Source organism: Macrobrachium rosenbergii, chromosome 39, assembly GCF_040412425.1.
Source record: "Macrobrachium rosenbergii isolate ZJJX-2024 chromosome 39, ASM4041242v1, whole genome shotgun sequence".
In the NCBI taxonomy this organism is placed as follows: Eukaryota; Metazoa; Arthropoda; class Malacostraca; order Decapoda; family Palaemonidae; genus Macrobrachium; species Macrobrachium rosenbergii.
In genome coordinates, this window is record NC_089779.1 from 16,104,162 (window position 1) to 16,121,725 (window position 17,564).

The 17,564-nt window shown below is 35.3% G+C and overlaps 1 protein-coding gene across 5 annotated transcripts in view; it reads right to left on the bottom strand.

Annotated features, from left to right (window-relative positions):
* The window catches only part of LOC136825771 (cortactin-binding protein 2-like), a 75,432-nt gene that overhangs the window by 31,123 nt on the left and 26,745 nt on the right, over positions 1 to 17,564 (bottom strand). For 2 of the 5 annotated variants that reach the window (XM_067082625.1, XM_067082623.1), the window contains exons 5-9: positions 13,989 to 14,009; positions 7,560 to 7,739; positions 7,231 to 7,391; positions 5,132 to 5,337; positions 86 to 334 (exon numbers count right to left, since the gene is read on the bottom strand). In XM_067082625.1, coding sequence (XP_066938726.1) covers positions 86 to 334; positions 5,132 to 5,337; positions 7,231 to 7,391; positions 7,560 to 7,739; positions 13,989 to 14,009 — 817 coding nt within the window. The remainder of the gene's footprint in view (positions 1 to 85; positions 335 to 5,131; positions 5,338 to 7,230; positions 7,392 to 7,559; positions 7,740 to 13,988; positions 14,010 to 17,564) is intronic. The other 3 variants (XM_067082624.1, XM_067082626.1, XM_067082627.1) reach the window with 3 other exon arrangements.

Below are 17,564 nucleotides of genomic sequence, written 5' to 3' on the forward strand. Positions count from 1 at the left end.
GATTTTCCTGATTAATGCACACCCAGTTAGTCTTTTACAAACTAACCAAAAACTGACAAGAATCACGAATACGTCTTAAACATACTTGGACCAGCCACAGGAACAGAATTAACAGTGGCAGTCAGTTGCACAGCCTTAGTTACACTGCTCATGGCAGCTACACCAGGAGCTACAGCATGAGCAGGATTGCCCCCTCCAGTGGTTGAAAGTGACCCAGCTGTCACATGGTGCTGAGCTGCACTCATTCCCAAGCTCATGGGCACTCCCGTCACTTCATCAATACCAGGAGATGATGCCCTCACACGAGGTGCTACTTTAGGCGGCGTTAAAGCACCTAAAATAAAATAGAAGATTCAGTTCTTGATGACAAAAATAATAAAAGCATGAGGATCACCACACTCAAAGGTTCATGAATTAACTGAAGCAGCTTGATATTTAAAAACAAAAGTACAAAAGGCTTTAAAGCAGAGGCAAATGGCCACAAGCACCTTACAAAATAATGACAACAATACTTCAAGACGAGTCAAATAATTTTGAACTAAAAAAAGGGGAAGTTAAGATTTCGTAGACAGTGCTCTGTAACCCTCCCTTACAGTGTTTTCAAAGTGACCATTTCGAGTGACATATATAGCGCAAGGATTAAAATTCAATTTTGTTTTAGGAAACAACTCAATCCTTAATACAAATCCACCATTTACATATTTCAATCTGTGGGTCATCATGAATCCTAAAACACCTCATTAGTGAGTCAACGATGATCTCCTGACAGCTCGCTGGCAGCACAACATGCATCTCCATGGACGCTGGTTACAACCAACAGCATGGTTGGGAGGTAGGAACTGACGGTTTGCAGTGAAAAAATAGTTTTATAAAAATAAAAGGGCTGGTTCACTGACAAACCCATCATTTACACAGGCCAAATCATAATACAGTTCAGAGACTAGACTTGTTGAGAGAGCTCAAGGGCTCAAGTGAGGCAAAGAAGTTGAAACAGGTCTGAAGAACAGGGAGACCTTCGCTGTAGTTCCAGACAACAAGTAGCACCTCACCTTATTAGATTTCATTGCTGATTGGATGCATTTGAATCTATTACAAATAAAAGTACTTCATATCTAACAATATTCCAATATGTATGCTAAATTTTTTGGATGTTGAAATGAACGCAAATGACAGGCACTTTCCTGTCTAAACTTGTAAGCGCACTCAAGTCAGTCATTTGGCATCTGTTGTCAGCCTCGTAAAGAACCTGTGCTTGGTATCATTGCAATTCTTTGTGCTTGTGCTATTGCATGTACAGTAAGTGAGGTTATTTTTTTTAAAGTTCTAACTACAGTGTACAGCAAAGTTGCATAATGTAAGGTGCTTCCAGTACCATGTTAAATTTATGCTTAAAAAGTAATTTTGTTAAAGTAAAAGAGTGACTGTTCAATTGGCAATCCAGTGCTCTGAAAATCTGAGATGTATGGTTACTTAAAATGTAACTGCATGCACACATGCATTGAGATTTCAGTAGCGGCAATCACACAACTGTGAATAGTTAACCTAACGATAACAATAGTTCCTTAAATGCTCTGGAATTCTAAGACCCATAAATTGACCTACATAAATGAAAAGGTTTGTATTTGAAACAAATTAACATAGGTGGGTATACTACAGCTTTTCACCCTCAAACTGAAGAATTTGAGCTTCATTTTTAAAAAGTTGGCTTTCATATTAAAGAAATTGAACTTCAAATGAAAAACGTTGACTTTCATATTAAAAAAGTTGACTTGCAAATTAAAAAAAGTTGAAGTTCAAATAAAAAATGTTGACCCATAATTTTAAAAAAGTTTCAATGCTCGAGAATCGAGAATTTGGAATTTTCGAGAATCAAAAATTTGAAATTCTCGAGAATCAAGGATTTGCAATTCTTGAGAATCAAGAATATGCAAGTCTCAGGAATTGAGAATTTGTCACTCCTGAGATTTGAGAATTTTGAAATTCTTGAGATTTGAGAATTTTGAAATTCTCACTACACACATTCAGATGATATTACAATTTTTTTTTACAAATTGAATTTCATTTGTTTTAAATCAAAAGTCAATCTTTTTAATTTGAAATCCAGCTTTTTTAAACTGAGGGTCAATATTTTTAATCTGAACTTCAATTTTTTTAATTTGTAAGTCAACTTTTTTAATAGGAAAGTCAACTCCTTTAATCTGAAATTCAATTTCTTTGATATGAAAGACAACTTTTTAAAAATGAAGTTCAATTTTTTTTTTTTTTTTTAATTTGAGGGTGAAAAGGTTTAGTTTGCCTCATCTAATGTACTGGAGATGGTACAAAACCTTCTCTGCAGCAAACTTTCACCCCTTGATGGAATGCTTTTTATCGTGCACTAAATGTCAGCTTCCATCTGATATTCCTCCCAATTTTTCCTTACTTGAAATTCCTTTTCATTATAAAAAAATCCATTGGGCAAGCCATGTGCAGCTAGAAAGGAAGCCACTTTTTATGTGATAACCCCAGACTTCAGTGAACTAATGATGTTCATAAAAAGGAAATATCATTCACACTTACTTCTATAACTCCTTATCAATCTCCTTACAAGGATATAATACCTTATCTACCTCCATGCATGCAAGGTACAAGGCCTATTCTGAAGGCATGAACTGAGTTCACTCTCATCTGAATAGTAAGCTTACCGCTTGAATTCCCATCTGGCCTTACTTTATGATTTTCTGGGCCTTCCTACTGTTCACTGTCCTGTTCTCACTGCTTTCAACTCGTCTCATTCCCTGAGATTTCTGTCTAATTAGTTCTAGCCTCTGAACAACACTTGTCTCATCAACTTTATTATTTGCTATATGATCTTACCAACACAGACCAGTTGCACCTCACTAAAATCACCTCCAATTCCTTTGTGAATCCACAGACTCTACAGGCTACATACCAGCATTCCATATTTTGACTCAGTTTCAGTATGGAATGCTCTTATCCAACAGTAGTCCAGCAATCTCTCTCCACTTTGTCCACTGTCCTACTACCTAGAAGGACCCCCGCATGGGGACTGCCAAGTGTCCTTGCACAACAAAGTGTAGAAAGTACAACGCACTCTTTGCAGTGATCACTTGGCCCAAACTATACTGCTACCTGTCTTTTACCTTTTAAGCTGATTCCTTTGGTCTCTTCCCACAAAGCTGTCCAACTAGTTCAGATTTACCTTGTTTCAATTTTCAGTTCTTATTCAAGAACAAATCCTTTCAGAAAGGCCTATGAGAAGCTCAAGGTCAGTGAATAGGTGGTCTTCTTAAAATATTTACAAGTAAAAATTTCCCAAGACCTATCGTTCCTCTACCACATGATCCTCTTCCCTCTACGTATTCACTACCAAATCTTTATACACACTCTGGACATTGAAATTCTTTTACTCTATTTACAATTGGCTATCCTGAGCACCTCGGATGACACCATAATATTTCTCACACCTCGGGTGACACCATAATATTTCTCACAACATGCATGCAGGTCCCGTCTCCTCTACAATGAAATGAGGAGACTTTGTTACCAAAACAATGGTTGTGAGCTGTTGAATATGACTGAATATCAGTGAACTGTACAATATATGTTACAGAATATATTTCATGACTTAATCCGTCTCCGGCTTGGCTAGTTTACTACTGTCCTTGTCCTCTAGGTTTGCTTTTCTTTTTTACATTATATTTACGAACCTAATTATGTGGTAGACTATAAATGTTATATATTTATATCTGCAAGTATATTAATATTAAATATTTTTACACTGGTAATATTAATGTTTACTTCATACTAAATTTTTTCAGAAACACTAAGTCCTTACATGATCTTTAGCCCCCAAGATCTACGAAACCTTAAACTTCTACGTAAATATTTCACAAAGATATACTTGAAACTTGAAAATTTCCTACACAATTTACCCCTTGCAAATTTACAAACTTTCAAACTTCCTATGCTTCAGTCGCTTTGCAAGAGGTATTTATATAGTACTCTGGTTTCAGGGACCCTAAATCCATAAATTAACTATTCTTCATCTCAAATTCAAATATTAAAAACCTGCCAATTGAGGTTAAAAATTTACTTCTGCTACATAAATCTGAATTAATTAAAGTTGCTCTGTTGACGATTACATAACACCAATTTTCAAGCAAGTATTGCATATCACTTTTGAAGCATTAAACATAAATCTTGAAACATGTGTACTTTGTCAGCTTTGAAAACACAACTTTAACAACCACATACTAACTCTGATGCATAAAATAATGTGATGCATATCTCTTAAGCATGTAAAAGGCAAAAGCAAGTGAGAAGTCAATAAAAAACAAGGTGGATCAAGACAAAAAAATAAAACTGCATTTCAAAAAATTATTCTAGCACTCGAGTTAAATTTAGTAGTTCATGTACAAATGTGCAAAGTAAGATTTAACTTCAACTTTCTTTTTCTTTCTCTTCATACAGTGCAACATCAGAATTAAACAAGCAATTATAAAGAGCAAGGTAAATACAAGAATAATAATGCCTATTTTTTGTGTGGAACTAAGTGTACAAGTCTGAATTACTTAACATTGGCCTGGATTCTCAAAAGAAGTCATGCTGTCACAGTCAGCATGACCACCTTAGGATCACTGAGGGGACTTTTAGAATTATCAAGTGTTGCAGCTTGAAAGCACAAACACTTTCCTGTAACCTTTTAACTTCAAATATTTTTATAGAGGGGGGAAAAGGAAAGAACAATGATTGCAAATTATGGCTGTTAACTTTCCATCAGTATTCCCAAGGCAGTTGCAAGTAGTGTGATTTCATGCATCCTTTTGGGGACCCAAACAGTGCTCTGAAACTATAAAGCATATCAGAAGCCAGAGAGCAAAGCAAGAAGATTACACAGTGAAAAGGTAGACAGAAGTACAGACAAGCATAAAAATGCATTTCAAAACTGAATTTGTATTATCTTCACCACCTTTGCTTGAGGATAGAAGAACTGTAATCTTATTTACCCATTCCTTAAGAAAGGTCATGGGGAACTGAAAAATTAACTTCCAATTCACTTCACAGTTTCGGAAAAAAAAAAAAATAAAATAAAAATAGTCTCTACCCAAAAATCCTCTCAAATACTAACCAGGCATCCTTGGCTGAGGTTGAGTAAGAGCTGCAGGCTTAGCTGGCAATTGTGGAGGAGAAGGTCGAGTAGCAATGCCAATACGTGGAGGAGATACTGACAGGGTCTGCTGAAACATCGCTACGTTGTGAGCCTCCTGAAGCTGCTTCTTATAATGGTCCACATCACGTTGTAGCTTCTCTAGCAACGCTTCTAATTCATTAATTCTGCAACAAGCTTACAGTCTCAGTTTTTCACCCTCAATAACACTATGTCACACAGCATAAATTTTAGTGTTTTACAATAATAATACAGCTATACATTGAGGTATTTGTCATTGTACAACTGTGTTTTGTCAAAATATAGCAATATGACATCACTGAGCCTCCAACAACTACATAACACTTATGCTTATTAGCAATAATCGTATGAAACAATAACTCCCAGAGAGAGAGAGAGAGAGAGGACTGGCAATAAGTAACTGTACTTACATGTAAACAAATTAAAGAAAACATTATCTTTGGCTTAACTCAAGAAACTTCAAGTTTTCTTTATCAGAGCACACCGTAAACAATGAACAAATGCACAAGTAAATAGTCTCATATTCTGTTCAAAATCTTAACATGTAAGTATATCCTGTCTCCTGAGAAGTCTACCAATTTCTCCCTAAGCCTGTAACTTTCACCTCACCCACCTCATGTTTCCCAATCCACCTTTCACACAGATGCACGGGTTGCTATTATTACAAAGTAGTTTAACCAGACCACTGAACTAATTTATTTAGCTCTCAAATGGCTGGCCTCAAGGACTTGTCTTCATAAATAATAGAAGTTTAGGTTTTATTCATCAAAATTAAAACTTTTTAAATATTTTATAATTGGGTTAACTGAAAATGGAGAACCTGACAAAATTTCTTCAACTGACTTAGTTTCCAAAGCCTGATAATGCTGTCAATTATAGTTTGGACATTCACACAAAAAATTATTTACTGTTGGTGTTACTTTTCAGTTTGTATATATAGCAATTGGATCACGAGGGCTATTCATCATATATCCACGGGTCAAATGTGAGTGACCAACTGTAAAGACGAGTCATAATTACTTGCAGGTGTAGTTCCTTTTGGCAAAAGTTCCTATTTCAGCTTCTTCCATATTTGCCATAAATCAATATCCCTAATTTTTACTTCAGCTTACATTATTATTTTCTGTATGTAAAAAGCAGACATGATGTCTTTGACATAATATCATAACCCATTCACTTGTTTTATCATAGGTTTTGCTCTCCCTTTCTTCTAACTGATGTCTTCCTTGTAGTTACCTATATATAATAAGCATCTGATATAATAAAGGGACCCAAATTAAAAGTAAGGAATCACACTCTCTCATAAACAACTTTGTTCAGCTCTGGGAACAGCAAATATTGTGCACCATTTTGTTGCAAATAAAAAAAAAATATCTACTGTATATAATTCTATTTGAGAACCAGAACGCATCAAGGAATTTACTAAACCTTATTGATTATCTGAATTCCCTTACCCTGCCCAGCAAAAGAGGTTGCTGAAAGCACACTCGTACTTTCACAGACCTTCAGATATCATAGACGAGAAAAGTACAACACATCTTAAATAAATTCTTCTTTGCACTACACTAAATATTTGGTGTTTACTTGTAATAAGATTTTAAACAATACATAATTCTTTAGAAAACTTGAATTTATCACAATTTTCACTTAGTCATTTCTAACTTGAACTAACCTGCAAGACATGAGTACATTACCTCACTCGTCCCATCTCTAATAAGAGTACTGTACCAAGATGTGAGGTACAGCAATGCATGCCTGTGTATGATGTAATGTATCTTCAAGCATTTGCAAATGGATCATGGTTTCAGCTTCACAGTGAATTTTTACTTTTAATATTCTCATAGTTTCTTATAAAAGCCACAAATACTTTGTTTTCATTTATCACAAAACATCTGAAGGCCTACGATTACGATGATTATAAAAAATCAAGAAATCACTGCATGTAAAATAACTGAAGATGACGTAAGCATAAAACTGATTCCAGTAAATAAACATGGAAAAATATTAAATAAAAAAAATACAGGAAAACAATACAATACCTTTCTTCTTTTTTAGTTAATTGTGCCCTCATCTGCTGTCGTTCTGTATCAAAATCTGCTAATTGCTTTTCAAGTTCGGCTTCCATTTGTAATGATTTTTTACTCTCCTCCTCTAAACCTTCTGCCATAGAATCAATTCTTCCCTTTTCTTCTGATAGAATCTGCAAGGAAAAATAAGGATAAAATTCAGCTTTACTGTAAAAAGGTCTTTTCAATATACACTTATGGGTAGACATAAAAACTCCAAAATAACAAAACTTGTAGCAGCAACTGACATGCAGAAATATATGGGCAATAATGGGTACAGTCCCAGTAGCAAATAGCAGTACCTGTGCCAAATCTTCCGATCGCTTTCGTTCTTCCACATACTGCAACGCCAATCTTTTGCGCTCTTCTACCAGCATGAGAATTATTTGTTTCTGTCTGCCCCTTTCTTCTTCTAATGTCTCTTGAACTTTGCGCAACTCTTTTTCTGCTTTCTTCTTGGCTGCTTTCTCAGATTCCAGTTCCTAAAAATGCAAGTTCATTACTTCTACAGATTTACAGTATTCTGAGAAATCTCTCTAAGTCCACCCTTGTTTAAGTTATACCCAAAAGAATAATCTCTGTCATCAACAGTACAAAACTATTTTAGTATTCAATCTTGAAGAAATTTTCCGTCATCACCAGATCCTCAGATATCATTCCCCAGAAGATTACTCTACTTCCCCCTAAAAATTAACATACCATCTTGTGGGATTAGTAAATATAATTATATAATCTTTTAAAAAACATGAAAGGGTCACATTAGGCAAACAAAAACACTATCTATTAAGACTGGCACAGCTGTATGCTACTTTAGAAATTTTCTCTAAATAATGAATCCACAAAACACTGCATCTTTTACTTTTGAAAATATATTGTACAGCAACTGTTGAGGGAAGGGATATCTGGTGTTCAAGATTCAATGAAAAATTTGTACTTTTGAATCAACGCTGACAAAGAATATGAAAAGACAGGAAATTAGTCCTCTCTTTCCATACAAAACTGTTAAGACAAAAATACCATTTCATGTCTGAGTCACTAAAAACAGATCCTCATTATGTCCCGAGTAATACCAAACCAAGACGACTGTAAAAAATGAAAGACTCCATTGGCAAACCAGTCCTTTATGCAGTTCATTCTTTCTCTTGTTACACAGACTCACCACGAAGTTTTAACACAGTACCACTGTGGCAAAACATCTATGTCTTGGCCATTTGGCATAATCCTCTCCTAACTTTTATTAATATAATGCCTACTGTACTTCCAATAGTAATTCCTTTTTACAACACCTACTCAACTGGCTGTCTATCGATTCTCACAAACACGTGTCCAAACGACATGCTACATAATTTGGTATGCCCAAATTCCCTGAACTCCTTTGACTATTCCCAAACTCATTTAATATGCTTAAATCTTCACACTTACAATTCATAGTGTCTTCCCACCCCTTTTTATTGCTGGATACAAACGGGGTCTAGTTCATCTTCTAAAGATGACATGCCTCGCAGAAACGAAGAGTAGAAAGTTACAAAAGTGCGTGAGATGAAGCTCTGAGTGCTTCACTCTTTTTGTTCCCATGATGCTGTTAAATCCTCATTCTGTTTGACAGATGAGCAATTTGGCCATTTTTTTTAAAGAGTAAACAATCAAGTCCCTGTAAAGCATGCTTGTAAGAACGTCCCTATAAAGTATACTTGTAAGAACCTGAGTTTCTTTGGAACGCATTATCTGATCCCTTGGTGGTGATATTTTCACCACAATCACATTGTCATAGTTTTTAAAAACTGAAAGACATAATCTCACATAGCCAACATTTACCATGACTAGTCGTATCTGAATAGCTGAGCTACTCAACTTTCCCTTTTTTTTTAAATTAAGTTTTGCTTAATTAATTTGGAGTTTGTTCTACTACATGGGACTGTTGGGTCATCCCAGCAGCCATATTTATTCGCTTAAGCTTATGATAATCATTTGACAAATGTTTTCAAATCTTGGGCTGTGCCATAGCCACTGCATCTTGGCCTTCCTTTCTTCGAGTTATATATATATATATATGGTTGTAAGGTGCAAATAATCACTTTTTTTTTACTCTACTTTTTCCTGTGATGTACTTATAAATTTTCCCAGCCCTAGGAGAGCTGTTAATCAGCTCAGTGGTCTGGTAAAACTAAGGTATACTTAACTTTTCTTAGTAATTACAAATAATACAGACACAGAAAATTCTATAAACAAATCCAATTCCACTTCCACTACTATTATCTGTTTTCTACATACCCCATATTCAATTCTAATTTCTTATTCACCGATATTCTTTCATTTTTTCAGAGCTGCACATTCATACTGTCTGTCTTCATCAATAGGGCAGCTTCAAGCACCCGACTTCTGAACTGTTAAGTATGTCAATGAAGGGGTTCCACTTGGCAAACTAGATTGAACTCAAGGGTCTTTGCAGATCTTCCTCCCTGACTGACTCGCTTTCTACCTTTCAGTTTTCTTTCCCTCCCAACAAAGTAACCATGTTATTTAACTCTACTTCACTCAAATTGCTACCTCTCATTAATGAACAAATTCTCTGGCTAAGATGAGCCTACATTTGTAACTTAGTATTCTCACTGAACAGATTTGTGTCCTTTGCTTGTTCAGTAAGAATGTCTGGTCAAGAAGAATAATAATATTACTGGTCATGATAATACTATACACAGTCATGTGGTAGAAGTTCAAATTCTGTTCCAGGAGTATATTTCTCTTATTGACCCGAGGACTAGCACTCCTTGGACAACAGTCAATACAGAAAACACTAAGACAGTTGATATGGAAAATGAGTGACAGGGTGTCAGAATGTGGACACACTGGGCATCAGTTATGGCAATGGAATCTAAACCTCCTAAAATACAAGCTATTAAGCAAAGAATGTTATTTAGTACCAAGATTACCAACTCTTGAAACATGTCCAAATTTCAAAAATAATCTAATAGAATAATTCAGAAACCTTTCAAGACTGCATCAGAGCAGCATCTTATCAATGCATAACCTGTAAATGCTGCCAATTACGTCAGCAGTGATGATACACTTTTTCTAGTCAGAAACTATTGGCTTGACTTCATTTAGGTCTGCTATGAAAACTGTAGTATTTCTGCATAATGAAATCTGACTCTGTCTTTGCAATGAAATGCCCAATCATACTTTTTCCTAAACTCTTCCAAAACTACAGTAAGTTCTCCTAACCCTTAGGCCGTAGAAGTTCCCTTAGAGGTAGTTATTTTCAACAGCAGCTTTCAAGATGAACATAAAATAATGAACATCTCATGAAAAAATTGTTCTTTGTGACTGAAGTATTATTTTCAATAAGTTTGTATAATTATACATCAAAATAAAGGTAATGACATAATCTTTATAATGGAAGTATTGAAACTCAATCATTCTTTAAATAATTATGACTGAATAACACGTTCACTATAGCCAAGGCTGCCACTAGAAAGAAACCGCTTAAATAAATGTACTCACTCTATTATTGTTAACTGCACAACATAAAAAGTAATAATTATATGTTCACAGTTACTCATTCATAAAAATAACACTTAAGTAAACAAAATTTTTGTCATCCTTCTCAGCAAATTCTCTTGAGCAAAACATCCCTCCTTTCTCTGAAAGAAAACAACTAAAATCTGACTGGCTGACTGAGGTGTCATGGGGATCCACCAATCAGAGCCCTCTACTTCCCAAATGTAAACACTGAGAGAAAGGCACTAAGCCTGCACTCTGCCATGATTGTGGTTACTTGACCTCTATGGCATTTCAGGGCATATGGGTTAATATGCAAGTGCCTGAAATGCAAAATTCTTATCATGCAAGGTAAGCTGAGAATAATGAAATGCAACTTGATATGCAAAAGTGAGTCAGAAAATGAGCAAAACCAAAATCTGCAAGCTTCCCCAGACATTGCAACTCAAAAGTTACATGATATCACTACATGGTATAAGCAATACATATTTGCTGATGTTGAGAAACACCACTGAGGATGGCACTTTGTATTTGTAGTGGCGATAATAATGCCATCTTTGAAACTGCAATACTAGCAACACACAATAATAAAAATAATAACAATAATGATTTTAAAACAATTATTTCAGTCTAAAAAGGTTTCAAGACATTCAACTAGTAGCTGAAATTTTCAAGACATTCAACTAGTAGCTGAAATAAGCTAAAACTCTCCTTCCAAACTGCACAAATAGAAATATCCTCCTATTTTCCCCTCTCTGATTTGTAGTATTTCACAATGAACTGAAAACAGACTTAACTGCAACATTCTTTTAACACAATATATAATAATTTCTGAACAATAATGTGATTCAATCATAAAACAAGCACAAACAGCAGAAAATCCAATTTCAGGTTAGCCTAGCCTTGCAATGCATAGCTTAAGCCATACCAAAACAACCTGACTATCACTGCACCATTCCACATGAAGTACAGTGATTGGAAAGCTATAAATAAATTAGGGTGCACTGAAATAATGTAACCTCTTCACATTCTCCCTAACAACGAAAGTCATATGGCCAGGTCATCTCATATGATGTCTAATCTACTGCAGAGGGCAAAAGCTGAGACAACAAGCCATTCTGACTGTGTTAGCTTGCTTTTATTCATTGAAACCATTATATTTTAGGGTATTTTGTTCTCTACATGTTCTTGATTAAAGTTACTGATACTAACTTGAACCCAATTTATAATAATGTAAAAGAATATTAAGTTATAAGTCATTAGTGGTGTATAGTAATCATTACTGCAAGGAAGGTGTAATATGAAACAATCATCTTGTCCACACATTTTACAATAACAATACCAAGCACACTGACAGTTACAAAACACCTAAAAACAAAGCTTTCATCACTTCCCATAACAACATTTATATAATTAAATCAACCAATCAGATGTAAACAGAGCCATTGTAATAAGCTTTTGCATTAACGAAACTAGCCTGTGTAAACGAAGTGTGATACTATAAATATACCCATCAAAATAAAACTAAAAATCAATGTGGATGGTGTTATTAGTGCAAAACATAAATTCAAACTCTTGTATGGTTAATGACTCATCTGAAAATTAGAAAAAAGTATCTTCAAAGTAAACATTTATAACAAAACAGCATTTCAATTCCAATACTCAAGACATATCTAATACATTTAATGAAATTTTTGTAAGATTTTACATGAATATGACTAATGCTGCTACAGAAAATATCCTGTATAATAATTCATGATTTCACTATCTTGATGAAAAAGCCTTGACGTTTTCCTATTTTATACATTTAATAATTATCATAAAAAGGTCTCTATACCTAATTCTATTACCAGTAACCTGCCAAAATCCTAGCAGAACTGAAACCACAATAATTAACTAGCAGAAAGCCTGTGGACATCTGTATTTTAGTACAGTACAACTGGCTATGTCATCCATCATAACCTTTACTCTAGACAGCATGAATTAAAATTTCACTTGGTAAAATAAGCTTTTAAAACAGAGGAAAGGCATGCTAAAACAATTTCTTCCCAGAATGGACCATGCACACTGGCTGATACACACTCAGTAACCAGAACCCAACAAAGACAAAACACCAAGATTCCACACTCAAATGGGACAACTAGCACCTGCCAATCTGTATGTGACCAGAAAGACCATCACAGTTGCTACACACTGTGCCAAGGTTAAAAATTATGTTCTATTTTAATGCCAGCTCTCTTCATATCTGGAGTGATACAAAATTATACAGTACAATTACTATTCTTCATACAACAAAATCACAAAAATAACAAACCTTTCTTCATGCAGTTAGGTGACTGCGAGCAGACAGATTAATAGGGTTCCAAATCAGAGTAAATTATAAATGAAATACTAAATCTTGCAATATTCCTTATTGGTTTACATATACAGAAACATAAATGTTTCCAAGTACAGTATTGTACATCGGTGAATCAACAGGCATAAACTTGCTAATTAATAAATTACGTCTTTTTACATGGATCTTATTCACATGATTTTTACCTCATGAAACAAACAGGAAGAGATAATACGTTTTTACTTTATATGTAACTACGACCAGTTATGTCATTATTACCATGCTGGACTGACTTCTTTTTACAGGCTGGTCACATTAGGAAGCCTTTACAAGAGAACTATTTTCAGTTAACTTAGCATGTCACTAAAATTATGGAAAACCATGGTAAACTACTGGACATATCAAATCTAGTTATAAAGGTAAACTCAACCTCCTACATAACTTTGGAAACATTTGTGTTTGTAGCATTCTGTTTATAAGATACTGAAGACTCCATACCAATACATCTACTTATATACAAAACTACCATGCATACATATTTCTACAAAATTCCTAGCGCTTCTCTAGTAAAGGATATACCGGAATCTCTCATCCTGATGAGAAATGTGAATCATAACAACAGCTCTAATCTAATAAAATAAATCTGCATTGGCATAATGAAAAACTACTTGTCTAATGCAACAGCTTCAGTGTCAAACATTTGGCTTTCAAAATATTCAAGACCAGAGCCGTACAGTGAGAGTAAAAAATAATCCATTTCTTAAAACGTCAGGCAAAGTAGCAAACTAAGTGAAAAGAGGCGACACGATCACTATAAAATCAAGAGTACTGTGTGCAAGTAAATCACGCATCTGCCAACTAAGAGGAAAAAAAAAAATCAACAGAACTTCTTTCCAACCTTAATCATCCTCAACTCAGGCTGAAATAACCCAAACATACCATTACTTCAAGAACATTATTAATTATACAATAGTGTTAGTGACTGCCAAAGGTGGAATTCAACACCCTCTAACCTCCTACATTATTATACAAGAAGATTATTGAGAAGCAAGAAGTACAGTACAGTGCTCGTTTAATTTTAATAATTATGATGGTTGATTAGGTGAAGGTTCAAACACATTTTAAAAGGTAACCAGTTGGGTCAAACTGGTTAAATTACTTGCATTGCATGAGTGATAACAGAAATAAGGAATGACACTACAAACAATTTATATAAACACATTTCTCAAGTACATACATTTGAATAGAGTGGATTATGTATATTATCCTAACAAATCTACATATGATAATTTGCAAAATAGCTTATCCAGTGAACTGGGTGTGAGAAAATTTCCATTTAATTCAACAAATCCATTATTCTTTACTTTGTGTTCTCCAGGTCCAGAACTGTAGCTTTATCCAACAGGTCTTTGATCTACAAAGTTCCACACAACTGATTCTGAGCCTCAGTTATTTCAATCTATATTTCTATTATCAGACAAAAATATAATTTTAGTAAAGACTTATCTTTTAAGTATTATCAAATGGGCAAAAAAGGGATACTGAATTTTCATTCATGAAGGTGTGCTTATTATTTGCACCATCTATAGATCAATAACAAAACATTCATTTGACTCTTCACACTGACTTGTGTATCCATACACAATGTATCTGCTTTCCTCTAATCCATACAGTGATTTACATATATGTAAAAGTGATATCTCCAGTAGTTTAAATGTTCATTTATATCCTCTTTTACAGTATTTAAAATTCTGATTAGATTACTCTTTAATTCTTCTTTTAAGATCTTGGTAGATTTAATTCTTATCTGCATTGTCATAACAAACTTTTGGTCAACATATTAACTTCTAATTATCACTTCTGTATAACTAAGAATTTTGTAAAAGAAAAAAATTCCCATTACTGAGCCATTTAAGTACTTCAGAATTTAATATTCTGCAAACCAGAATACAGAAAAATTTAGGACAAAAGTGTATCATATTGATGACATACTTTTTTATTATCAAAAATTATTTTTTATTAATTGATAGAGTACTCAAGTTAAATCTACAATTTTCCTTTATGCAGCTCAAGATTTACTAGTACATCATTTTACCCATGCATTTATAATTATAGTTCATGGAGACCAGAGTCAAATTTCTAGACACTTGTATGACTTGCCTAAATTTCTTGTTTTTAAGAGCGTTGAAAATTGCAACTAGGTAAAGTAAAGTTGAAAAGCCATACATGAAAAGACCATGGAAGAGACGGCAATATAATTTCAATTTTTGTTTTCATACAAACACTACATATTTGGCCATTTTCTCTGTCATGAAATGTCCCGTAGAACAATTCTCTGAGAGAAGAATCACTGACATGCATACTGCATATACATGGGCAAATGCAGTTTCCAGCTGTCAATCCAGCTTACACTTCACTCAGCTTCACCTTTGAAAGGGACAATATGGGACAGACAGGAAGGAAATTATGTATTTGAAGATTACTAAGTAAAGAGTTTGTATAGGAGTTTTTTTTAAATAGAAAATTACATTCATTTCACATTAAAATCTTCACTTACTGTACCAGAATCTCAATGCAGGTAGGAAGAAATCAAGCTATTAGAACCCCACACTAATGTGAGAAGTAAAGGACTGGTCTTGCTTTCAAGATGAAAGACACAGAAATAAGGAACTGCATCTTAGTGACAGAACTCCAGTAAAAGTAACATAGGAAGTCAGTAAATATATGCCTTTGGAAAACTGACCATCCCCCTAAGTGGAGCTGCATAAGCCTGAAACTGACTGGAAGTATAAGTATTTGGTACCTTAAGCAAAATCTGACTACTGTATTTGGGATATAGAGGCTGGTAACCCATGAAGTCAACGTCATCTAGGATACTATAATGGGGAATGCGAAGAGGAATGTAGATATGAGGATAATAGATCCACCTGCCGAGAGCCTTCCCCAGACACTGTCATCTGCTCTTAACAGAATCTTAACTAATGTGATACTGTACTTTGAGTAATGTAATGGATAAGGTGTTGTAGAGTCTCCTCTGTCTGACATTTAGGTCTTGGTGGCCCAGTCGGAGCAGAGAGAGACTCCTGGGCCTCCTGAACCTGTCACATGAAAAAGCCATGGAAGTCTGTTCTCTGGGTAATAAGAGGCATTGGAGGCAGCCCCCTGGCTGTAAGTATTCCATTTAGCCTGGTAAGTGTTATGAACAGGCTATATGCATGGCCTAGACCACCTCTCCTTGGTGTCTAAGGTGTTGCCTGAAAATCTTCAAGCATGAAGATCCAGCATCTCCATACTCCTCCAAAAACTGTGGAAGCCGAGTTTGTACAGCAATGTCCTCCACCTGGGAAGTTTCTTGTGCAAGTCTAATAAAAAAGAAAAGTAGATCAGTGTACCCTATGATAAAGCTGGTAGGGGCTATTAAAGTGCATTCCTTGATCAATACCTCTCCCACTGCACCAACTGTATTGTAGGTCTGGAATGTACACTACAGGCAGTCCCTGGTTAACGGAGGGGGTTTCGTTCACGAGCAGCGCTAACCAAAAATCGGTGATAATAACGCCGATAAACCGCTTAATGGCGCCGTTTACCAGTTATCAGCACCAAAAATCTGACTAACGACATCGCTAACCAAGCGCCATAACACCAAAATGCTGTTAACCGATGCCGCTGGTAAACAGGGACTGCCTGTATTCAAGTGGCCTATAAATTGCCTGGATGGCCTCCTCTGAACAACCTAGACATCAACGGTGTTATTTGATAATCTTCAAGCTTGAAAATCTAGCATCTCTATTTTCTCTGGAATCTGTTGAAGTTAAGCTGGAACAGAAGTGCTGTCCAGCTGGTAAGTTGGCATGTTTACTCATAAAGTGAACAGATCAGTGTACCATTTACAATACATCTAGCAGGAAGCTAATAATGTCAAGTCGAGATTCCTGGACAATAAAATCTTGATAAGGACTCATGGTAAACAAGCCTTCTACCAGATTATCCCAAATCTGCCACAGTGCCTTTTCCACCTGTAGATACCACTCTGATGGAAGAACTTCGTCATATCTGTTTTGAGTGTCCATGACAATATGGTGCTTCCCCTGCAAAAGCCAAAAATAATCTCTACCCCATTCTCCTCTTGTCCATGAGATCTCTATTGCCCAATGATACAAGCTTTCAGACTGTACTTCCTTGTAGCTAATTCCAGGTCTAACTTGTGCAAATTTACTTGAAAACCCCCGTTTCAAGTTAAAAAGTTAAGTATACCTTAGTTTAACCAGACCACTGAGCTGATTAGCAGCTCTCCTAGGGCTGGCCCGAAGGATTAGACTTATTTTACGTGGTTAAGAACCAACTGGTTACCTAGCAACGGGACCTACAGCTTATTGTGGAATCCGAACCACATTACAGCGAGAAATGAATTTCTGTCACCAGAAATAAATTCCTCTTATTCTTCACTGGCCGGTTGGAGATTTGAACTCGCGGC